This window comes from Rhinoderma darwinii, chromosome 12 (genome assembly GCF_050947455.1).
Source record: "Rhinoderma darwinii isolate aRhiDar2 chromosome 12, aRhiDar2.hap1, whole genome shotgun sequence".
Lineage (NCBI taxonomy): Eukaryota > Metazoa > Chordata > Amphibia > Anura > Rhinodermatidae > Rhinoderma > Rhinoderma darwinii.
In genome coordinates, this window is record NC_134698.1 from 51,026,054 (window position 1) to 51,051,226 (window position 25,173).

General features: G+C 43.9%; 1 protein-coding gene and 1 long non-coding RNA gene across 3 annotated transcripts in view; one reads left to right on the forward strand and one right to left on the reverse strand.

Annotated features, from left to right (window-relative positions):
- AVEN (apoptosis and caspase activation inhibitor) overlaps nucleotides 1-25,173 on the reverse strand; it is a 415,433-nt gene that overhangs the window by 37,328 nt on the left and 352,932 nt on the right. For both annotated transcript variants that reach the window (XM_075844920.1, XM_075844921.1), the window contains exon 3: nucleotides 11,198-11,256. In XM_075844920.1, coding sequence (XP_075701035.1) covers nucleotides 11,198-11,256 — 59 coding nt within the window. The remainder of the gene's footprint in view (nucleotides 1-11,197; nucleotides 11,257-25,173) is intronic.
- The window catches only part of LOC142665274 (uncharacterized), a 33,655-nt gene that overhangs the window by 3,609 nt on the left and 4,873 nt on the right, over nucleotides 1-25,173 (forward strand). Inside the window, exon 2 of the long non-coding RNA XR_012851456.1 lies at nucleotides 20,623-20,816. This is a non-coding gene — a long non-coding RNA (uncharacterized LOC142665274). The remainder of the gene's footprint in view (nucleotides 1-20,622; nucleotides 20,817-25,173) is intronic.

A 25,173-nucleotide genomic window follows, 5' to 3' on the forward strand; every position in this document is an offset into this window, starting at 1 on the left:
TTTAAAGCTTCCTGATTGGTTGATTTCTAGGCCCAGGTAAGTGTACCTGTCGGTCGCTGTGATTGTGGCGTTATTTAGTGTGAAGGTCGGGTGCCTGGGGGATTTTGAGTTTCTCTTCTGGAACACCATGATGTTGGTTTTCTTGGCATTGATGGGTAGTGCCCACGTGGAGCTGAATTTTTCTAGGATTTGCAGGTTGTCTTGGAGACCTTTCTCGGTTGGTGATAGTAACAGAAGGTCATCTGCATACAGCAGGAATTTCACCTGGGTGTCATGGAGGGCGAGACCTGGTGCTGAGGAGGATTCCAGAGCTGTGGCCAGTTCATTGATGTAGATGTTGAAGAGCGTTGGACTGAGGCTGCAGCCTTGTCTGACTCCTCGGCTCTGCTGGAAATCAGCCGTTCTTCTCCCGTTCACCTTCACGCTGCATCTGTTCTCTGTGTAGGAGCTTCTGATGACGTCATAGGTTTTACCTCCTATTCCGCTCTCCAGCAGTTTCAGGAATAGGCCCGGGTGCCACACTGAGTCAAAGGCCTTCTTAAAGTCCACAAAACAGGCGTAAATCTTCCCATGCTTTGTATTGTGGACGTGGCTCTTGATGAGGCTGCGCAGGGTGTAGATGTGGTCAGTGGTGCGGTGGTTTGGCATGAACCCAGCTTGGCTTTGGTGGAGGACATTGTGCTGGGAGAGGAAGCTGAGGATTCTCTTATTCAGGATGCTGCTGAACAGTTTCCCCAGGTTGCTGCTGACACATATCCCTCGGTAGTTGGCCGGGTCGTACCTGTCCCCACTCTTGTGGATTGGTGTTATAAGGCCTTGGTTCCAGATTTGCGGGAAGTAGCCGGCACTCAGCACTATATTAAATAGTTTGACTATTGCGGCCTGTATTTCTGGCGGGCTGTGTTTTATCATTTCTGGTGAGATTCTGTCTAGGCCGCTGGATTTTTTACACCTTATGTCTGAGGTTCTCTCTGTTACTTCTTGCAGTGTTATTGGTGTATCCAGGGGGTTTTGAGAATCTTTAAGTGTTTCCTCCATCGCCTTCAATTTTGATATTATTTGTTTTTGTTCTTGGCTTTGTTCTTCTTTCGGGATATCTTTGTAGAGGTCCCTGAAATATTGGAGCCAGATGTTGCCATTTTGAATATGAAGGTTGTTTTTCTTGCAATTTTTGCCCATGTGTTTCCATAATTCCCAGAACGAGTTGTCATGGAGGGCATCTTGGAGTTAGGTAAGTTTGGTGGAGATGTGCCTTTGTTTTTTCTTTCGGAGGATGGTCTTGTATTGCCTCTGTATGTTGCTGTAGGCCTCCTTCAGACCGGTGTTGTTTGGGTCTCGGTGCTTCTTATTTGAGGCATTTCTTAGGGTCTTCCGTACTTCTTTGCACTCACGGTCAAACCAATCGTTAGGATGTATTTCTTGTGGCCTCTTGTAGTCACATCTTTTCAGGTCAGACTTCTCTGCCATGGTATAGAATATATTATTGAGGTCATTTACGGCCTGATTGACCCCTCCTGGGCTTGTCTCATACACCTTGTTGTAGAGGTTGTGAAGCATCTCCTGCACTTCTGGTCTGTTCATTGTCTCTTTATATTTTATAGTTGACGTTTTGGACCATTTATAAGATGGGGGCAGGTTGAAGAGGCCGCTTTGATGTGGTTTTTGTGCAGATGGTTTGGTTGTGGATTTGATGTATAGAAGTAATTGGTTGTGATCTGACAGGTGCGTTTGTGGAGTGACTATGACGATTCACAGTGTGACCGGAATGAAGGGAAGCAGCTCTCGTACGAGTGCTGCGGCCCCTTCAAAACAGCTGATTGGCGGGTCCCGGGAGTCGGACCCCGTCAGTCAGGGCAACTAATCTTACCTTCCTCTTCAGCCGCGGCGGAAGTTCTGTCCTCTCGATGTTGTGCGCGGCGCATAGCGCTGTGACGTCAGGACCTCTGCTGCGATCCGGAACCAGGAAAGTCCCGGAAGTCGGACCCAGACACATCAGCTATTCATGGCCTATCCTGAGGAAAGGCCATCAATGTTTAGGGACTGGACAACCACTTTAAGCCTACGATGTAGCAGGCTTAGAGGGCCCATGAGACAGGATCACAGATTGTGTGATCCTGTTTGCTGGGCCCTGTATCTAAGACAATCACATGGTAGGCTTAGATACATGGCCCATGTGTGATCCTGTCTGTGGGACCCTGTATCTAAGCCTACCACACTGTCGGTTTAGATACAGGGCCCCAGCACACAGTAATCTTATACTGTATAAGATTACTGTCTGCTGAACCCTGTATCTAAGGGTATGTTCACACGGCCAAATTTCAGACGTATACGAGGCGTATTATGCCTCGTTTTACGTCTGAAAATACGGCTCCAATACGTCGGCAAACATCTGCCCATTCATTTGAATGGGTTTGCCGACGTACTGTGCAGACGACCTGTTATTTACGCGTCGTCGTTTGACAGCTGTCAAACGACGACACGTAAAAATACAGCCTCGTCAAAAGAAGTGCAGGACACTTCTTTGGACGTTTTTGGAGCTGTTTTCTCATAGACTCCAATGAAAACAGCTCCAAAAACGAGTTGGTAAAAAAACGAGTTGGTAAAAATGCGAGTTGGTAAAAAAAAGTCTGAAAAGCAGGGTCTGTTTTCCCTTGAAAACAGCTCTGGATTTTCAGACGTTTTGGTTGACTACGTGTGAACATACCCTAAGCCTACGTTGTGGTAGGCTTAGATACAGGGTCCCACAGACAGTATCACACATGGGCCCTGTATCTAAGCCTAACACGTGTTACTAATCATTTTTTGTGTGTTTTCTTACAGGTTCGGTCGTTGGACTACGTCGGATTCCAGGACTACTTCGATGACGGATTTTTTTCTTATCAATAAAATGGTTAATGAGGGCTGTGTGGGTTTTTTTTTTATTTCAATAAAATATTTTTTCTATGTCTGTGTTTTTTTAAACTATATTACTACCGCCTTAGTAATGGCCGCCGGCTGATTGACAGCATCCATTGCTAAGGCGGGGCTTAGTGTTAGCCGATGCAGAGGCGAACACTAACCCCCTTTATTACCCCGGTACCCACCGCCACCAGGGGTGCTGGGAAGAGCCGGGTACGATCCAGTACTTGACCATCTGTAGTGATGGGCGGCCACTGAGTTGGCCGCAGGCTGGTATTATCAGGAGGGGAAAGGCCAAAAACAGTGGCCCTTCCCACCCTGGTGATGCTAGGCTGCTGCTGCTTTATTGTATCTGGCTGGTTATGAAAAATGGGGGGGACCCCACGTCATTTAAAAAAAAATTGGAAAGAACGATGTGGGGTCCCCCCCAATTTTCATAACCAGCCAGATGCAACACAGCAGCAGCAGGCAGCATTACAAGGGTGGGAAGGGCCACTGTTTTTGGCCTTTCCCAGCCTAATACTACCAGCCTGCGGCCACCCCGTTGCCTGCCCGTCACTACAGATGGTCGGGTACTGGTTCGTACCCGGCTCTTCCCAGTACTCCTGGTGGCGGTGGGTACCGGGGTAATAATGGGGGTTAGTGTACCCTCTGCACAGGCTAACATTAAGCCCCGCCTTAGTAATGGAGGTTGTCAATCAGCCAGCGGCCATTACTAAGGCAGTGATAATAAAGTTTAAAAAGATACAAGCACATAGAAAAAATATTTTATTGAAATAAAAAAACACAACCCTCATTAACCATTTTATTGAGAATAAAAAAAACGCCGTCATTGAAGTCCTCGAATCCGAAGTCCAACAACCGAACCTTTAAAAAAAACACAAACACACAAAAATAATCAGTAACACTTAACCCGTTAGTGACCGGCCCATCGTGTTTCTACGTCGGTCACTAACGGGCCTTATTCCGATGCCATAGACTTTTTACGTCGCGTCATCGGAATAAGTAAACACAGCAGGGAACTGTCAGATCTCCCTGCTCTCAGCTGCCAGAGGCAGCTGAGGGCTGGGAGCGTCCCTGCTCTGCCGTGTGAGATCGATATTAGTATCGATCTCACACGTTTAACCCCTCAGATGCGGTGCTCAATAGCGAGCACAGCATCTGAGTGGTTTTGGAGAGGGGGAGGGAGCTCCCTCTCTCCCCGACCGACACCCGGCGATACGATCGCCGAGTGTCTGTGTCTCTAATGGCAGCCGGGGGTCTAATAAAGGCCCCCAGGTCTGCCTGGAGTGACTGCCTGCTAGATCATGCCGCAGGCATGACCTAGCAGATGCCTGTCCGTGTTAAACGGCCAGGCAGTAATACACTGCAATACAAAAGTATTGCAGTGTATTACAATAGCGATCGGAAGAATCGCATATTATAGTCCCCTAGTGGGACTAGTAAAAAAGTGAAAAAAAAGTTTAACCCCTTAAGGACGCAGCCTAGTTTGGGCCTTAAGGCTCAGAGCCCATTTTTCAAATCTGACATATTTCACTTTATGTGGTAATAACGTCGGAATGCTTAAACCTATCCAAGCGATTCTGAGATTGTTTTCTCGTGACACTTTGGGCTTCATGTTCGTGGTAAAATTTGGTCGATATATTCAGTCTTTATTTGTGAAAAATTGCAAAATTTAGAGAAAATTTACAAAAAATAGCATTTTTCAGAATTTAAATACATCTGCTTGAAAAACAGACGGTTATACCACCCAAAATAGTTACTAGTTCACATTTCCCATATGTCTACTTTAGATTGGCATCGTTTTTTGAACATTATTTTATTTTTCTTGGACGTTACAAGGTTTAGAACATAAACAGCAATTTCTCATATTCTTAAGAAAATTTCAAAAGCCTTTTTTTGAAGGTGCCAGTTCAGTTCTGAAGTGGATTTGAGGGGCCTATGTATTAGAAACCCCCATAAAACACCCCATTTTAAAAACTAGACCCCTCAAAGTATTCAAAACAGCATATAGAAAGTTTTTTAACCCTTCAGGCATTTCACAGGAATTAAAGCAAAGTGGAAATGAAATTTGCAAATTTCATTTTTTCTGCTGAATTTCAATTTTATTCAATTTTTTTTTAGTAACAGAGAAGGTTTTACCAGAGAAACACTACTAAATATGTATTGTCCAGATTCTGCAGTTTTTAGAAATGTCCCACATGTGGCCCTACTGCGCTCGTGGACTAAAACACAAGCCCTAGAAGCAAAGAAGCACCTAGTGCATTTTGAGGCCTCTTTTTTATTAGAATATATTTTAGGCAGCATGCCAGGTTTGAAGAGGCGTTGAGGTATCAAAACAATGGAAACCCACCAGAAGTGACCCCATTTTGGAAATTACACCCCTCAAGGAATTCATTTATGGTTTTTGTTATCATTTTGACCGCACAGTTTTTTCACAGCACCTATTTGAATTGGGCTGTGAAATGAAAAAAATGATATTTTTTCCAATAAAATGTCATTTTTGATCAAATTTTCTTATTTTCACAGGGAACAACATACCCCATTTTGTTGCCCAATTTGTCCTTAGTGCGGCAATACCCCATTTGTGGTGATAAACTGCCGTTTGGGCCCATGGGAGGGCTCAGAAGGAAAGGAGCGCTATGTGTTTGTTGGAGTCCAGATTTTGCTGGATTGGTTTTCGGGTGCCATGTCGCATTTGCAGAGCCCCAGAGGTATCAAAGCAATGGAAACCCACCCGAAGTGACCCCATTTTGGAAACTACACCCCTCAAGGAATTCATTTATGGTTTTTGTTATCATTTTGACCGCACAGTTTTTTCACAGCACCTATTTGAATTGGGCTGTGAAATGAAAAAAATGATATTTTTTCCAATAAGATGTCATTTTTGATCAAAATTTCTTATTTTCACAAGGAACAACATACCCCATTTTGTTGCCCAATTTGTCCTTAGTGCGGCAATACCCCATTTGTGGTGATAAACTGCCCTTTGGGCCCATGGGAGGGCTCAGAAGGAAAGGACCACCATTTGGCCTACTGGAGCTTTTCTGGTGCTAAGTCATGTCTGCAGAAGCCCCTGAGGTACCAGTACAGTTGAAACCCCCGAGATGTGACCCCATTTTAAAAACTACACCCCTTAAGACATTCATCTAGAGGTGTAGTGAGCATTTTGACCCCACAGGTACAGTGTAAAAGATAATGCGCAGCAGATGGTGCAGTGTGAGATTTGCAATTTTATATATGTATATGCCATTTCAGTGTCCAATATAGTGTGCCCAGCATGCGCCACCGGAGATATACACCCCTTAAATTGTAATGTGGGTTCTCCTGGGTACGACAATACCCTACATGTGGCTGTTATCAGCTGCCTGGGCATACGGCAGGGCTCAGAAGGGAAAGATGAGGGGGGTAAGCTGTGCGGAGTGCATCAGGGTAAATTAAAAATCAAGGGATGTATGATACATTTTAAAACAATCTTTTATACAGAGCCCTGGTTTTTCGGGACACGTGTCACATTGGTAAATTGTGTTCTTCCTTATCCCCCTCTTATAGCAGACTCTGCACCTCTTTTGACTCTTTCCCTTTCCACCGGTTTGGGGACCTTCTCCTGGAAAGTGTTGCCCTGGTACGATGCGTGTGGCCTCGCTTCCAGAAGTACTGGGTGCCCCCCCTTCCTGGTCCCTAAAGATTAGATCTTGAAATTCCAGGAAAGTTCCCCTCTGGCCTGCACATCGACGTAGCACATACGCATTGTACAAAGCCATCTGTATGATGTGCCCGGCCAGCTTCTTATACCACACCGCATGGCGCTGTAGGGCTTCAGGACTTGATTTGACAAGTCCATCCCTCCCATGTACCTATTGTAGTCCAGGATGCAGTCTGGTTTGGGGGTGGCCTTTCCTTCATATATCCTAAACCTGTAGGTATACCCTGATGCACTCTCGCACAGCTTATACATCTTCACGCCATACCTTGCCCTCTTACCTGGCAGGTACTGGCGGAATTGAACCCTCCCTTTAAAATGTACCAGGGACTCATCAATAGAAAAACACTTCTCGGGGGTGTATGCTTGGGAAAACCGGGCACTGGAACGGTCTAATAGGGGTCTCCGTTTATACAAACGGTCAAAACTGGGGTCATCTCGGAGTGGGCACGGCTCATTATCAGTATAATGTAAGAAGCAAAGTATTGCCTCATTTATTTATTTTTTTAGGTTCCAGTTCATTTCTGAAGTTGCTTTGAGGGGCCCATATATTAGAAACCCCTATCAAACACCCCATTTTAGAAACTAGACCCCTCAAAGTATTCACAACAGCATTTAGAAAGTTTATGAACCCTTTAGGTGTTTCACAGAAATTTAGAGCAAAGTAGAGGTGAAATTTACTCTTTTTATACCATTTTTTTTATAACACAAAAGGATTTATCAGAGAAACGCAACTCAATACTTATTGCCCAGATTCTGCAGTTTAGAGAAATATCCCACATGTGGCCCTCGGGCGGTAATGGACTGAAGCACCGGCCTCCGAAGCAAAGGAGCACCTAGCGGATTTTGAGCCCTCTTTTTTATTAGGCACCATGTCCGGTTTGAAGAGGTCTTGTGGTGCCAAAACATTGGAAACCCCCCAAAAGTGACCCCAATTTGGAAACTAGACCCCTTGAGGAATCCATTGTAGTTTTCATGGGGTGCATGCGGCTTTTTGATCAGTTTTTATTCTATTTTTAGGTGGCGTGGTGACTAATAAACAGCAATTCTACTATTGTTTTTGTATACTTTTTTTTTTACAGCGTTCACCGTGCGCTATAAATGACATTCACTTTATTCTGCGGAGTGTTACGATTACGGTGATACCAGATGTTTATAGTTTTTTTTTATGTCTTATGGCGTTTGCACAATAAAATACGTTTTGTAAACAATCATTCACTTTTTGTGTTACCTTATTCTAAGAGCCAGAACGTTTTTATTTTTCAATCAATAAAGGCGTGCGAGGACTTATTTTTTGCGTAACGAACTGTATTTTCCATCAGTACCATTTTTAGGTACATGCGACTTTTTGATCTCTTTTTATTCCATTTTTTGGGAGGTAAAGTGACCAAACAATTGTGATTGTGGTTCGGTTTATTATTATTTTATTTTACGGCGTTCACCGTGCGGGATAAATAATGAAATAATTTTGTAGTTCAGGCCGTTACGGACGCGGCGATACCAATTATGTATAGTTTATTTGTTTGTTTATATATTTTTATTAATAATAAAGGACTGATAAGGGAAAAAGTGGGACTTTTACTTTTATTACTTTTAAAACTTTTATTTTCTTATTTTTACACATCTTTTTTTAACTTTTTTTTTACTTTATTACTTTGTCCCACTAGGGGACATGAGGGCAGGAGGCCCTGATCGCTATTCTAATACACTGCACTACATGCGTAGTGCAGTGTATTAGAACTGTCAGCTACTCACTGACAGCAAGCATAGTGGGTCCTGACGTTGTCAGGACCCACTAGGCTTCCGTCTATGGCATAGCCGGACGCCATTGTTTGGTGTCCGGTTGCCATAGTCACCATCGCCGGCCGCTATCGCGTAGCAGGCCGGCGATGGCAGCTTAACCCCTAAAAAGCCGCGATCTCTATAGAACGCGGCTTTTAAGGGGTTAATCAGCGGGGACACAGCGATCGGTCCCCGCTGTAGGAGCTGTGACAGCTGCTGAACAAGACAGCAGTGTCACAGCTCCTGTATGTGTCGGGAGGACGGCCGAAACGGCCGTTACTCCCGAGACGTACTATTACGGCATGGAGCGCGAACGATACAGCTGCCATGACGTAATAGTACGTCAAGGAGCGGGAAGGGGTTAATAAAGTTAATTTTAAAAAAAATGTGAAAAAAATGAAAAACCCAGCTTTTCCCCTTACAAACTGCTTTTAAAAAAACAAAATAAAGTTAAAAAGTTACACATATTTGGTATCACCGCGTCCGTAACGACCCCGACTATAAATCTATAACATTATTTAACCCGCACGGTGAACGCCGTAAAAAAAATAATAAAAAACTATGGAAAAATTGCTGTTTTCTGTGAATACTGACTTTAAAAAAATGTAATAAAAAGTGATCAAAAAGTCGCATCTACCCTAAAATGGTACCAATAAAAACTACAAGTCGTCCCGCAAAAAAAAAAGCCCTCATACAACCGCATCGGCGAAAAAATAAAAACGTTACGGCTCTTCAAATACGGAGACACAAAAACAAATCATTTTGAAAAAAAAGCATTTTACTTTGTAAAAGTAGTAAAACATACAAAAACTATACAAATTTGGTATCGTTGCAATCGTAACAACCCGCTGAATAAAGTTATTGTGTTATTTATACCACACGGTAAACGGCGTAGATTTAGGACGCACAAAAGAGTGGCGAAATTTCAGATTTTTTTCTATGCCCCCCCAAAAAAAAGTTAATAAAAGTTAATCAATAAATAATATGTACCTAAAAATGGTGCTATTAAAAAATACAACTTGTCCCGCAAAAAACAAGACCTTATACAGCTATGTCGATGCAAAAATAAGAAGGTTATAGCTCTTGGAATGCGACGATTGAAAAACGTAAAAAATAGCTTGGTCATTAAGGTCCAAAATAGGCTGGTCATTAAGGGGTTAAAGAAGCAAAATTATTATTCTTACCTATCCTGGGTCCAGCGCTGGAGACGCAATGTCAGCGAGCTGGGCCCTGTATCTAATCCAATAATGTGTGATACTGTCTGCTCGGTCCTATATCTAATCCAATCATGTGTGATACTGTCTGCTGAGCTGTGTATCTAATCCAATCATGTGTGATACTGTCTGCTGGACCCTGTATCTAATCCTATCATGTGTGATACTGTCTGTTGGGCCCTATATTTAATCCGATCATGTTTGATACTGTCTGCTGTGCCACTGTATCTAATCCTATCATGTGTGATACTGCCTTCTGAGCCACTGTATCTAATCCTATCATGTGTGGTACTGTCTGCTGAGCCACTGTATCTAATCCTATCATGTGTGATACTGTCTGCTCAGCCACTGTATCTAATCCTATCATGTGTGATACTGTCTGCCCAGCCACTGTATCTAATCCTATCATGTGTGATACTGTCTGCTCAGCCACTGTATCTAATCCTATCATGTGTGATACTGTCTGCTGAGCCACTGTATCTAATCCTATCCATAGTTTATAGGGTCGCAGTGCGTCTTTTTTACGTGCCGCCTCTTGACAGCGGCGCGTAAAAAAAAATGACCGTCGGCACAGAACATCGTAAGACCCATTCAAATGAATGGGCAGATGTTTGCCAACGCTTTTGAGGCGCATTTTCGGACGTAATTCATAATTCAATGCTAAAACGCCCGAATTACGTCCGTAAATAGGGCGTGTGAACCCAGCCTTAGTGACGCCCCCGGCTGCTAGTGCTGCATTGTTGCGTCACTTAGGAGACCCAGCGATGCAGCTGAAAGCTGCGGACCGTCGGCCATGAGAAGTTTGCGGGGGGGGGCCCAGTAAGAATTTTTGCATCGGGGCCCATGAGCCTCTAGCTACGCCCCTGAGTCCGCTGTATTCATGATGGGAGTGCTCCCCTTTCCTACCCCCGCCCCTCTCTGCAGTGTCTGACAGACTGCGGTGTAGAGGGGTGCACTTTACTCTATCTCTCGTCATATTCCTAAAAATGTTTGATGCCGTTTTACTGTTCTGTAGCTGTAACATGCTGCCTTTACATAGGGTGATCAAAAATAGATATTGGGATGCACTCCTCAATCTATTAGCGTGGTGCTAGTAAGGTAGGGACGAGAATCCCACAATATTGGACATCCCATACCAGTGATATCGACGAACAGCGACAGTGACAAAGGCCGAGGTTCGGCCGAAACGTCTTACCAAGTCGCTTACTACCTCAACTTTACCAACTTTTGTTGCAATAAAACTTACATTTGCTTGCATCTGGATCTCTTGTGTACCTCTGTGTGTGCTGGGGTTATATATTTCCTTTACATAGGGTGATGATTTTTATTCTGAATAAAGATCATTGGTCTAATCAAATCTGATATAGTATAGATAATATAAAAGGTTGTTCATTTCAGTGTAATGGTCACAAACTGTGCAGTATTGGGCATGGATGGTCAAAAACAAGAAACCCTGTCAGCAATATCAGTATGAGGGAATCCAGCATGTGGTAGCTCTACATTGTACCTGTAAAGATGGCCATGGCCTGGTAGAGAACAGAGCAGTGTTCTGTACATACTGTAGATTATTACTTCTGACGCACACATACAGGATCCTTACCTGCTTCTCAGCACCCCAGTCTTTTTCATCAGCAAATCGGAACTGAGTGAAGGAATCCCCTAGGAAATAAAAGAAATACATATTTAGGATTTGTAAAATATCATGATATCTTTAGTGCTCCCTTGATGAATACTGTGGAATCTTAACTATGAGTTAGCTGTATTATATGGTTATGTGCCATATGGGCGAATTGTAGATCTGACCAGCAAAGTATTTACGATAAATTACTTGGTTAGGAGGTTAATCTCCCACATTAAGCAAGAGTATTTCAACTCTGATGACTTTGCTGTAATGTAAATGTTCACCTTCTAAAACCATATGATTTTGTGATTCAACATTCCCTGATGATTTATGTCTTAATATATCTTTGTAGCAGTACGAGTTCTTTTTTCTGCTACAAAGCTTAAATCCCCTGCATAATCATGATAAAATTCAGTCACCACTAGAGGGAGCTAATGAGCTTACTGCATACAGTTTTATAATTGTGTTCACTGTAGATCAGTATGCAATAAGCTCCTAAGCTCTCCCAAATGGGGGCAGAATGTGGAGCTCTGTATCAGAAATATGAAGCTCTGACTGCAATAAACATATATTAAGAACTTAAATCAGCACAGAATGCCAACCTTTTAAATTAAAAAATACCGTTATAAAAATGGTGTTTAAAGGTGGCAATGCCCTTTTTGTCTTTTAATGTATAACTTTATTTAAATAACAAAGTTCCAAAACCTCACAATAAAACCACTCATCCAATTTTGCAGGATAGGGTTTTTAAACTACAAACAGAAACCCCCCCCCCCCCCAAAAAAACAATCCAGTTGTCACCCCCCACCTGCCACCCCAACGGGGAAAGGAAAAAGAAAAACTAAACAAAAAGTGCACGGCCACCCTTAAACACCATTTTTATAATTGTATTTTTTATTTTAAAAGGCTGGAATTCTGTGTTGAGCAATTCCACTTTCTGCACTTTAAGTTACAACTTTTTAATGTTATAAAGATGGGTAAGTTTTATAGTTTTTAGATAGGAGTACTCTGAACCTAAAGCCCCATACACAAGATTTTAATTCAGTCTAATGTTATCTGAAAAGGGGTAATGAATGGATTAAATGCGTCCATGTCTCTGCATAGTAAACATCAGCAGGCTCTTTCGAGTACGTTATCATATTTTTCCACAATCATTTACTGCATAAAAAATTTTACGCAAATCAAGCCTCGGAGCACTGGATTTAAGCAAATGCTTTAAAATCAATTTCTTAGCAAATAACAGGAAATTAATAAACATACAATATCTACTGGATGTCTACCCGACAAGCCTGCAAAATATAATCTTCTGCTTCCAAATTGTCCAGTTTTAATTCTAGAGACTCTAAATGTACAGTTATCATTATTGTATGTATAAAAAACACTTCATCCTGTAGAGTAATAGTAGGTGCTGCATGGTAAACCAGGATTTACAGGTTATGAATTATTTATATTGACTCTCATCCGAAAGTTCAGAGAGGAATGTCAAGCTATGGGTGCAGTAGATTACATTACATATTGGGAGACCATGATAAAACTAGTCCAACAAAGATGAAGTTTACAGAAACTAATGCGGTTATAGAAGTCATTTTACTAGAAAATGGAAGCCGATGTAGGATTGTTGCCCAAAGGCAACATCACTTTTATTCTCACGTCCTGTGTGGCTTGAGTACATCAGAGATTCAGAAAATCCATACACCAGTGTTTCCCAACTGGGGTTCCTCAGAACAAAGTCAGGGGTTCCCCAGAAGACCATAAAAGGAACACGGGTCACTTTTACAATAGGTCTAACTGGATCCTGCTCAAAAATGCTTGGCGAAACAGTCAACAACTCTGGGCAAGAATTGTAGAATACTTTGTCTCCCTTATACCAGGATTCTTTGAAATAGGAATGGAAGTAGGGTTTTTCGGGAGTGAAATACATTTCCAGGGGTTCCCCATTGAGGTGGGAATCACTGCCATAGACAAATGGCAAGGCTGTGTGGACGGAGCTTGTAAGGTGGCAAACAGAGTAACTACAGTTCTGTATTACAGAGCCGAAGGCACTCTGTATACTGCTATATGGTGTCTTTGTAAGGCACTGTTCTCATACACCTATTTGCTATGGAGGCACACAGAAATATGTTCATGGCATGTTACAGTGCATGTTGTCTAACAGAGGTGTTCTCCCCTAAAAGTATTGCTTCTAGGCATGTATGATATGGCATGCAATGAAACATGGAACGTCTGTGGATTTCTATACATGTCGTATTACAGATCCGTGCAACACGGATCCATAATATGGCCGTCTACATGGGGCCTGTGGTCCATTTACATGCCACCGTTTTTACTGATGAACAACAAATCCACCTCCCGTCGTCAACCATGTTGAGGGAATTTTTTCGTTCAAAATATGTGTTTGCTGTATTTCTCTGGTTGTTGGGAAGCTGTGACCAGGTACATTTCATTTTAGCGCTGCAGCTTCTATGTATCCACTATATATAGTTACTGCATAACGCCGCTGTAAGACGAATGCGTCAGCCATCTGTTGATGAACTTAGATTTGATCATTATTGGAGTTAGACTGTGTTAGAGGCACACAGGAGCCGCTGTCAGTCCAGCTGCCTGAAGGACTCCGCTTAAAGCGGCATTAGGCAGCTTCTAAGTATAGTGAACGGATATAAGCTGCAGCGCCAAAATAAAATGTTGAATAAAACTATATTAGATTTTTTTTTATTATGCCTAAACATACATTACATCTAAAAAAAAAAGCCATCAAAAGGTTTTCAGAGCCTTTAAGGGGCTATTTCCTAAATGTGGATAGGTGATAATTTTCTGATTGCAGGGGGGGGGGGGGCCCACTGCGGATACCCCTACCGATGGCAAAAACAGGGTTTCCAAACACCCGTTTCTCCTCATTACCCACCACAGTGAAGAAAACATTGAAAGGAGCCGCAATCGAGCGTGCATGCTAGCACTCCATTTACAGTCTATGGGAATGACAGATGCAGTGTCAGTTTATAGACATTGAATGAAACGACAGGTGCACGATTGACTACTGCTCAATTCAAGCTCCTCTTCACCGTGGGGGGTACAGAGAGAAGAAAGTGTCCCTGCCTCTCCGTGGAACTACTGTCCCGTACTGAAAACATGATTACAGTACGGGACAGTTGTCCCGCAGTGAGGCAGGGACTCCTAGCGTTGTACATAACTATGATGCTAGGAGCCCGGCTCCCTGCAGTGTGTTCGGTCCCAGACTTGCGGCCGAAATACGTTCCGTCCTTTACGGACCGAACATGCTCGTGTGAATCCAGCCTTACTGACTGATGAAAGAGGAAACCATCAATATCAGGAACTGTACACAGGGCCGGCCCTAGGATAGATGGCGCCCTGTGCGAAATTATCTTTCGGCGCCCCACCCCATCATTAAAAAAAAAAGCCCCATAAAAAAATTATAATGCCCCTTTAGTGCCCCCATACATTATAATAATAATATAATATATTACAACCCCTTCAAAGACACAGTATTTTGTCCTCTAATTGTGGCCACAGTATTATGCCATCTGTAGTACCCCTACACAGTATAATGTCCGCTTAGTGGTCCCCACACAGTATAGTGCCCCCCTGTAGATTTTGCCATACAGCCTCCCTGTAGACAGTGCCATAATTCCCCACCTCCTTTTTGTAGATCGTGCCATACAGCCCCCACCTCCCCCTTGTAGACAGTGCCATACAGCCCCTCACCTCCCCCTTGTAGACAGTGCCATACAGTCCCCCACCTTCCCCTTGTAGACAGTGCCATACAGTCCCCCACTTCCCCCTTGTAGATCGTGCCATACAGTCCCCGCACCTCCCCCTTGTAGACAGTGCCCCCAAACAAAAACAAAAATTGGACTCACCTAGGCCCCTTTCCCATTACGAACTGAGCTGCTCCATGATGGGACCCTGTAGCCTAGTACAGAATTTCCCAACCTTTTCGGACTCGAGGCAGCACTGGAAAAACAAAATTTCCTCAGGGCCCCCCTACCAAAAATTGTTTTGAGAAAGACAGAAAATGGCTAAGAACAAGCACTACACTCGTAGGGTATGTTCACACACGTTTTTTGTAAGGCAAAAAAAAATCTGCCTCAAAATTCCTTCAGCAACTGATAGCGTTGGGTGACCTTTTTTTTGTTTTTTCTTAAGCTGTTGGAGCGAATGCAAAAGACGCTGGAAAAAAAAGCTCCAAACGGGCGCCGCAGGTATCTTCTGCCTCCTATTTATTTCAATTAGAGGTCAGAGGTGGAAACCACTTGAAGACCATCAGCCCCCCACTCACAGTAAAATGACCATCAGCCCCCCACTCACAGTAAAATGACCATCAGCCCACCACTCACAGATTCCCCCTGTAGGTAGCGCCACACAGCCCCTTGTAGGTAGAGTCACACAGCCCCTTGTGGGTAGCGCCAGACAGCCCCCTTGTAGGTAGCGCCAGACAGCCCCCTTGTAGGTAGCGCCACAAAGCCCCTTGTGGGTAGCGCCCCACAGCCCCCTTGTGGGTAGCACCACATAGCCCCTTGTGGGTAGCGCCAGGCAGCCCCCTTGTAGGTAGCGCCACACAGCCCCCTTGTAGGTAGCGCCACACAGCCCCCTTGTAGATAGCGCCACACAGCCCCCTGTAGAGTGGGCCGCACAGCCCCCTGTAGGGAGGGCCGCACAGCCCCCTGTAGGGAGGGCCGCACAGCCCCCTGTAGGGAGGGCCGCACAGCCCCCTGTAGGGAGTGCCGCACAGCCCCCTGTAGGGAGTGCCGCACAGCCCCCTGTAGGGAGTGCCGCACAGCCACCTATAGGGAGTGCTGCAAAGAACCCTGGCAGGGAGTGCCGCACAGCCCACAGCCCCTGGTTGGTAGTGCCCCACAGCCCCCTGGTTGGTAGTGCCACCACAGCCCCCTGGTTGGTAGTGCCACCACAGCCCCCTGGTTGGTAGTGCCCCACAGCCCCCTTATTGGTAGTGCCCCAAAGCCCCCTGGTTGGTAGTGCCACACAGCCCACTGCCCCCTGGTTGGTAGTGCCACACAGCCCACTGCACCCTGGTTGGTAGAGCCACACAGCCCCCTGGTACGTAGTGCCACACAGCCCCCTGGTTGGTAGTGCCACACAGCCCAGATTGGTAGTGCCACACAGTCCACAGCCCCCTGGTTGGTAGTGCCACACAGCCCACAGCCCCCTAGTTGGTAGTGCCACACAGCCCCCTGGTTGGTAGTGCCACACAGCCCCGATTGGTAGTGCCACACAGCCCACAGCCCCCTGGTTGGTAGTGCCACACAGCCCACTGGTTGGTAGTGCCACACAGCCCACAGCCCCCTGGTAGGTAGTGCCACACTGCCCACAGCCCCCTTGTAGGTAGTGCAAATGACCCTGATAGCTGGCGGGCAATAGACATTCAAAAAAGGACAACTTTGCAGGAGCACACAAAATACCCAGCTTTCCCAGCTATCAAATAAATGTGTGGAAATAAACTAACTTTTATTTAGTCTGAGTAAAGGATTAATCCTTTTAGCTAGATTAAATAAAAGTTATATCTTAGTTTATTTCCACACTTTTTTTTTATACCCGGGAAAGCTGGGTATTTTGTGTGCTCCTGCACAGTTGTCCTTTGTAGGTAGTGCCACACAGCCCACAGCCCCCCTGTAGATAGCAACCCCCCCCCCTCCCTTCCAGTAAAGATAACGCCACTGTCGCTCCCTGAAGGAGCGGAATCCCCGGGTGGCCGGGGGATTCCACTCCTGGAGCGCTGCTTGATGCCTCTGTCCATATATGGACAGTGACATCAGGGAAAACTCCTGAAGCAGAATCCCCGGTCACAGCGTTGCAGACGCTATGACCGTCGATCCCACTCCAGGAGAAGCTCCTGTCGTCTGTGTCCATGACGTCATTGGCTTCTCCTGGAGTGGAATCACCGGTCATAGAGTCTGCAATGCTGTGACCGGGGATTCCGCTTCAGGAGTTTCCCCTGATGTCACTATCCATATATGGACGGAAACATCAAGCAGCGCTCCAGGAGTGGAATCCCCGGCCACACGGGGATTCCGCTCCTTCAGGGAGCTACAGTGGCGCTAGTAGACAGCAGAGCAGGGAGACATCTCCCTGCTCTGCTATAGTGCCGTCGCTACCGCTATAGCAGCCGCTCATGCTCGGTGTCACCGCTAGCAGCCGCTATGGCTGCTACAGCGGTAGCGACGGCCACTAAGTGAAGAAGCGCCCGGGTGGAAAGGCGACTGCAGTTAGTGTGTGTATCCCCGCTGGTAGTTGCAACGGCGCGGGGATACACACACCCGCTGGCGCCCCTCTTGCCGTGTGGCGGCTGGCGCCCTGTGCGACCGCACTGGTCGAATATAAATAAGGCCGGCCATAACTGTACATATAAATAGGTACCTCAGGCTGGCACTGTAAATATCACTAATAATATACAGGAATATATCGCCCATGTCTGACCACCTATAACAAGCACTGATTGACAATACAGCTTGTTAGCGCCATTCACAAGGAGCAGCATGGGGATCAACAATCATTAATACGATCGTTCGTCCCCATGCATTTGAAGAAAAGTCGTCAGCACATCTTGTTTATACAGGGAGATGTGCTGTTGACCAGCGACCATTGTTTTGGCCGTATAACAGATGCGATCAAATGAAGAAATGCGCGTTCACCTGATCAGTGGCCTGTGTAAAAGGGCCTTAAGCATTGGATATGCTAATGTTTTATAGATCGTCACCAGAAGAGCAACAATGCATATATTACTAAATCAGACAAATGATCATTTCTGAGAAGAGAATTTAATGGGTTACATGGCTGCATTTCCCTGGTTATATCTGCAAAAATTGCTGCTGCAGCATACACTCATTTATGACCAATTATTCATTTCATATGTCACTGAACACCAGAGGCCAAGATCTGGTCACTAGACATTATATACTGCTTGGTAGGGATCACAATATAGAACGATTGTAAATACACAGGAAACCCTACTCTAAAACGACACAACTTTACCTCCTTTATAAATCAATGATGCCACAAAGCCCATATACTAAATTGATATCAGAATATAAAAGAAGTGAATACAATTTGGGGACCAGAGTTGAATAAAGAAACACCAATAGTCAAACTAGCATAGTTACATTCTGTACCTTTTTTTTTTTTTTAGCAAAGATTTTGCTCTTTCGGTGGAGATTTTAACACTATATACTTCTAGTTTTCCAAATGCCAGTCTTCATTACAGTATCCTGTAATCTCAAAGCCCTGTGTCTACAAGCGGACAGCTCGTCTGATGCACAGTCGTCTTCTCTTATAAAGCTCGGAGAATTATTCAAATAAATAAAACCACAATAAAACTACATGAAAAAAGATCACCGAATGGTAGAGCAAACTCAGGCCACTGATCAATGTCTCCCTGGTAGGGAAAAAAAAAAAATGCTGTCTCGCTCTTCAGGAAGTCCTATGTAATACAGCATCATGAGCCAGTTTATAAATAGAGGAACCAATACAACCAGATTACTGTACGCCAATATGTTTAACTGGTTTTCTGATGAACCGTTCCTATGTGTCTGCAGCCTTGATATGTAGACTGATCAACAAATAATGAAGAATACGCAGTATTGAGATACACAGGTACTCAGTAATCACAACTACCGTGTGTACACAGTTTTAGGATCTCACTACTCTTTAGATCTTCACGGAAGTCGCAGCTTAGATTGCCACTTTCTTGCCATTTTTATTTTGTAATAACATGTCTTTATTAAAGATTTTCCAACTTTGCAGGCGTAATGGATATTTGTTATTATGGTCTAATTGAAATAAATAGTAATAGGGATTAGGGGATGGGGAAAAAGGGCAGAGAAAGGATGGAATAGAGAAAAAGGGTTAAATAAAAAAAAAACAAGAATCACTACATATCATTACGTAGATCAAGCAGTGTGTCAACCCCAAAAATATAATCTATTAGTAATCTATGTATTGCTCCTTTATCCATGACACAAGTGTCTAAGGAAAAGGCAGCATAGGTAGACGATCTGCCTGAAAGTCACGCCAACCAGGCTACTAAGGTGATTTGATATGACGTTTGTATACGATATGCCATACCCAGTACACTAAACAATACCTCAACACAATGGAGAACAACAAGAAGGGGCATACGGATCAAACTCTCAAGATTTCCTAATGCTTTCTTAGCAGCTGTTTATTAAACTATTACCAGATCCAGGGAGAAATGAAGGATTGGACCCATGTTATGCCAGTATTGGTGCAGGGGCTCCAAAGACAAGAAGATGTCTCACTGACTGTCAGAGTAGGTGCAGTACTTGGCCTTCTATAGCCAGCTCAATAAAATACTGAAATACTAAAGTTACGTACAAATGTGGCAGGGTGTAACGGCGTGACTGGCCGCAAGACAGCAGAACTAGGCTTCGCCTATAGTAATCCTCTTTCTCGGGGACTAACTGTAGTCTGCAGCTAATACAGGGGTTATCCTCTGTTAACTACACATTGTTAGCAGGTCTGTTCCTGCATATCATCTCTTAATAATCAGCAGCCGGGGCAGGTCAAATATGAGCCACTGAGGCTTGTTTGGAGAGAGCGACCTAAATGGTCTACCTCCCCTTTAGGCCCTATTCCCACGGCCGTGTTCGGTCTGTGATATATAAACCACATGTCGCCCGCGTTTTCCCGGACCAAACACAGTACAGGGATCCGACATACGGTCTAAGATCCCTAGATCCAGCAGTATGGAGTCTGTGATAAGTTCCCTAGATCCAGCAGTATGGTGTCGGTGGTAAGTTCCCTAGATCCAGGAGTATGGTGTCGGTGATAAGTTCCTTAGATCCAGCAGTATGGTGTCGGTGATAAGTTCCTTAGATCCAGCAGTATGGTGTCGGTGATAAGTTCCCTAGATCCAGCAGTATGGTGTCGGTGATAAGTTCCCTAGATCCAGCAGTATGGTGTCGGTGATGAGTTCCCTAGATCCAGCAGTATGGTGTCAGTGATGAGTTCCCTAGATCCAGCAGTATGGTCTCGGTGATAAGTTCCCTAGATCCAGCAGTATGGTGTCGGTGATAAGTTCCTTAGATCCAGCAGTATGGTGTCGGTGATAAGTTCCTTAGATCCAGCAGTATGGTGTCGGTGATAAGTTCCCTAGATCCAGCAGTATGGTGTCGGTGATAAGTTCCCTAGATCCAGCAGTATGGTGTCGGTGATAAGTTCCTTAGATCCAGCAGTATGGTGTCGGTGATAGCGTATGCTGCGTGTGTTTGCTTGTGCTTCTCTGTGCAAGATCGTGTGTTACCAGCCCAGTCTTGTGTTTTTCAAGCTCTGTCTTGAATTTCCTCCTCTACTCAAAAGAATTAGCTCTGTGAAAATATGATGTGTTTCTTCTCCATTTGTTTTTTTTTTTACAGGGAAGAATAGACTTACAATAAATGACCACGTTCAGCGCACGTGTAGATACAAGCAACAGAATCTTCTGTATCTATGCACTAAAGCATTCAGCGCCGACGCAGTAGAGCACCGGGGAGGCGGTCATGTTGCCCTGACCACTGCCATCTTTCAAATCTAAGGACGGAATAATCGAGTCATCCTTTATTTTCCAGGGGTGAGTGATGGGGGTATTTACAGTTGCCTATGTCAGAACACAGCAACTTAAGGCATTTTACAAATTTCATTAGAAAGTAGCCAACCCCTTTGCAAGAAAAGAATATTCCCCTTTATAGGTAGGGAACATAACAGTTACAATGGTTAGTGCTGCTATATTCATGGTACATGTGGTCTATATTTGGCAACTCCTTGTTTGAGCAGCTGTGGCATCAAGCAGTATTAGGGGAAAATTGGACTTTGATTTATTTACAAAAGATAAAAAGTTATCCTGCACATCCATAGAAAAGCTTTTATTACGTGTATTCTTATACTGTATTGCTTTATATCAGTTTTTCTGCATTTACATATGATTATTTCACATAGCAATATAAATGTACAGAGACTGTAAAAACTATTCAGCACCCTTGGACATCTATGTTTTATGTGTCATGGATTTAATAAGGCTTTCATCACACAGATCAACAGAAAAAGACTCTAATGTTAAATTGAAAATAAATATCCATAATTATGAAACACAAAATAATAGGACGTAGAACTATGACAGAGCAAAATCATACATGTTTTTTCAAGTACTGTAGTTAACATTGCGTTTGTTAGAGGTGTTTCCACATTAGACACCTGCATGCAAATTTTGGAAACTTTGGGGCAGATTTACGAAGACTACCATTTCATATTCCAGTCTTGGCATTCTGCTCCGCTGGCGTAATATGCAACAGATTTATTAAGAGGCGCACCCCACATTATAAATCTGTAGCATCTTTCTGCTGGCCGTGCGCCATCCATTTCCCTCCATCGGTAATAAACTAAAAACAGAGAAAATTATACTCCCCTCACGCTCCTCTTCTGCGCCCTCAAGCTCCCTAAGCATGCCACGGCTGATACAACGTCCTGAGGTTTGCATCACATACAACATTCTGACACTGCTCGGCGTCAGTACATTGTATGAGCCGCAACATGCTGAGGGAGCCAGACGGAAGAAGCGCAGAGGTGTGGTGAGGGGATGTATACATATTTTTTCCCCGTTTTTTTATTGTCCAATGGGGAAGGGGGGTTAGCCTGATGGAGGGGGTTACGGGTCCAGGCACAGGCCTCTATCTTGCTACACCCCACAAAGTGAACTATACGCCAGCTCCTAAAAAAAAATAAACTCACCAAACCCGTTTACCCTGTACGCTTATTGAATAAATAGTTTTATAATCCCTGTGATCTCCTAGTCACGAATCATGTTCGATGGTGGAGTCACCGAAAAAAAAGGTGGTTTTTTTTTTCTGGCTTGCTTTTTTTGCAGCAGAATCAAAGCTTTTCCAATGCAAATATCGCAACATTTTCCTATTTGCTGTAAAACCCGCAACAAAAGAGCAGCGATTCCACAGAATAAATTGACACCCTGCAGATTTAAAAAAAGCACCGCAGGTCAATTTCTGAATCGTTTTTTAGCGGATTTATTACGCAGCGTGTGGATGAGATTTGTTTAAATCTCATCCACTCTGCTGCTACTGTAATACACTGGATTTTCCGCAATTAAATCCTTGGTGGAAAATCAGCAGTGTTTATACTGTGTGTGACCCTACCCTTAAAGTCAATCATTTAAAAAAAATAATAAAAGGAAAAGGGAATGCCTGTAAATCTGCCCAGAGCAGGCAATACTCTGAAAGTGAGTGGTCAGGCATGGAGGGCTTGAGGGAAGCCAATAAAAGTTGGGAGAGACTGTCCATACCACCACTGTTGTCTGGATTCTTCAGCAGTTGCATATGATATACTGTATATGATACTGGCTAAAACAAATGAAGCAACATACAGGGACACACTGGAGGAAAACCTGCTGAAGTCAATAATACATTGTCAATAATACATTTGTGAATTGAGCTGCTGTTCCCGTAAATGTCCCCATGCCAGTTTTGCAAAGAAAAATTGAGAAAATTCCAAAGCCGATAAAAAATTTTGCCCACAGACCCAAGGCGGAAAATGATGCCCAAGGTGATGCTACAAAATACCGACTTGAAGGGAGTGAATAGCGCATTCAAGTATTCTACGTCTAGTATGCTGTCCCCCCACCCCCAGAAACTGCTCCACGCCTGTCCATTGTATTGCAGCTCAGCACAATTCGCTCCAGGGGAAGGCGAAGAATGTTTCATTGACACAGTATATTACTACTATTATTTCCGTTTTCCAAGATTTTCTGTCCAGCATACATTTATTTCCCTTGGTGAAGTAATGAAATATTTATAAAATTGAACTATCATATTAATGTTTGGTCTAGTATCTATCTGCATTATAGAAGCACAACTAAAGGGTATAAATGAGATTAAGTTGGCAATTAGAGTGAATATTGTTTTATTATTGCAGATCAACAGAAACTATATCCCTAGTTATATCCCTAGTTCATGCAGTTGCAAAGGCAACTGCCTAATTCAGTCAAAGTATCTTTAATCAGATTTAGGTCAAGGGACTGACTAGACAATCAAAAAACCTGCAGATGGTTATTTACTACCTATTATATTGCCTGTTGGCGCTTGTCCACATGCTGCGGAATTGCCGTAGCAGCGTAGTGTATGAGATTGAACAAATCCCATCCACATGCGTAAAGATTCCGAGGAGAAATTGACCTGCGTTGCGTATTTTTTGGACCACATAATATCAATTCCTGCTGCGGAAAGTGGACTGAATTGCGGCGTTTTTCAGAGGAGATCCCACCACCTCCCAGCATTGAGTAAAACGCAGCAAAATACGCATCATTTTCTGCTGTAAAAAATGCAGGAAATGGTGAGTTTTTGCTGCAGGGGAAAGTCTGCGTTCTTCAACGGAATTGCTTCAGAAATTTTCTGCAGCAATTCCGTTGTGTGTGGACAAGCCCTTTGTGATCTTTTATTTGTAATAATAAGTACACACTATCACTTCTTACGCGGCTATGAATATACTGTATAATAAAGGGGTATGCAATAATTATCACCTATCCACAGGATAGATGATAATTGACTCATTGCAAAAATGGTGATCCCGAAAACCCCTGTTCCTCCTTACTGCTCGAACGCAGTGAGGAGGACATTGAATGGAGTGGCATTCGAGTATGCACGCTGCCACTCCTTTCAAATGTCTGTGGGACTGGAAACAGCCGAGTACAGTGCACAGCTATTTCTGTCAGTCCTATAAACACTAAGACAGGTGCATGCTTGACCGCTGCTCCGTTCAGGCTCTTACTCACTGTGGGGGTGCAGTGAGTGAGGAAAATTGGGGCCGCGATCGGTGGGTGTACCAGCGGTGGGGTGATCAGACAATTATCCCCTATCCGGTGGATAGGTAATAACTGTTGGCCCGGGTACAATCCTTTTAAATGTAGTGCAGCCAGGAATTGTATGTCAAGTCTGTGTATTCAGAATTTTTCTATTAGCCTTTATGTCTGTAGAAATGCATCTTCTTTTCTCTCGATGCATGTGGAGTTGTTGGGGGGGGCGGCTCTTTCGAGTGTGATCTAGTTTTTCAGCACCCATAGTAAATCAGACGTTACCCCTTCTTGAGAGAGAAAGAGAGCGAGAAACACTGTAGTTGCATTCCCCTGCTCTCTCTGCTGTATTTGGGCTTGTCCACACACAATGGAATTGCTGCAGAAAATTTCTGCAGCAATTTCGATGAAGAACGCAGACATTCCGCTGCGGCAAAAACACACCTTTTCCTGCTGTTTTTACGGAAGAAAATGGTGCGTATTCTGCTGCGTTTTTCATCTCAGACATCTCCTCTGAGAAACGCAACAATTCTGGCCATTTTCTGCAGCATTAATTGACATGCTACGGTCCGAAAAATACGCACCGCAGGTCAATTGCTGATCGGAATTTTTACGCAGCATGTGGATGAAATTTGTTAAATCTCATCCACTATGCTGCTACTGTATTCTGCTGCGTTTTTTCCGTCCGAAATTCCAGCCAGAAAAAATGTGGCAATCCTGCAGCGTGTGGACGAGCCCTGCCATTAAGCGCCTTTCAATGACACAAGCACCGTGAAGATAATATTGTGCCGCTTGCGTCATTAAAAGGCACTGAATGGCAGGACACGGATGTTTCTACCAGAATTTGGACTTCGATACCGATACTTCGTGTAGTATTGCGATACTCGATACCAAAATTATACTTTGCCAACAATAACAATAAAAAAAAAAAGTTCTTCCATTTTCTGATGTGAAGCACGAGGTGTGATGAATTTTGAACCTCCATGTGCCTCACATAAATAGTAATTAACCCTATCATGTTCCTCTGTCAAAATGGACAACATTTGGTTAATGTGTGAGGTACATGATGGGGTTAATTACTATTAATGTGAGGCACATGGAGGTTCAAAATTAATAATACATCGTGCCTCACATT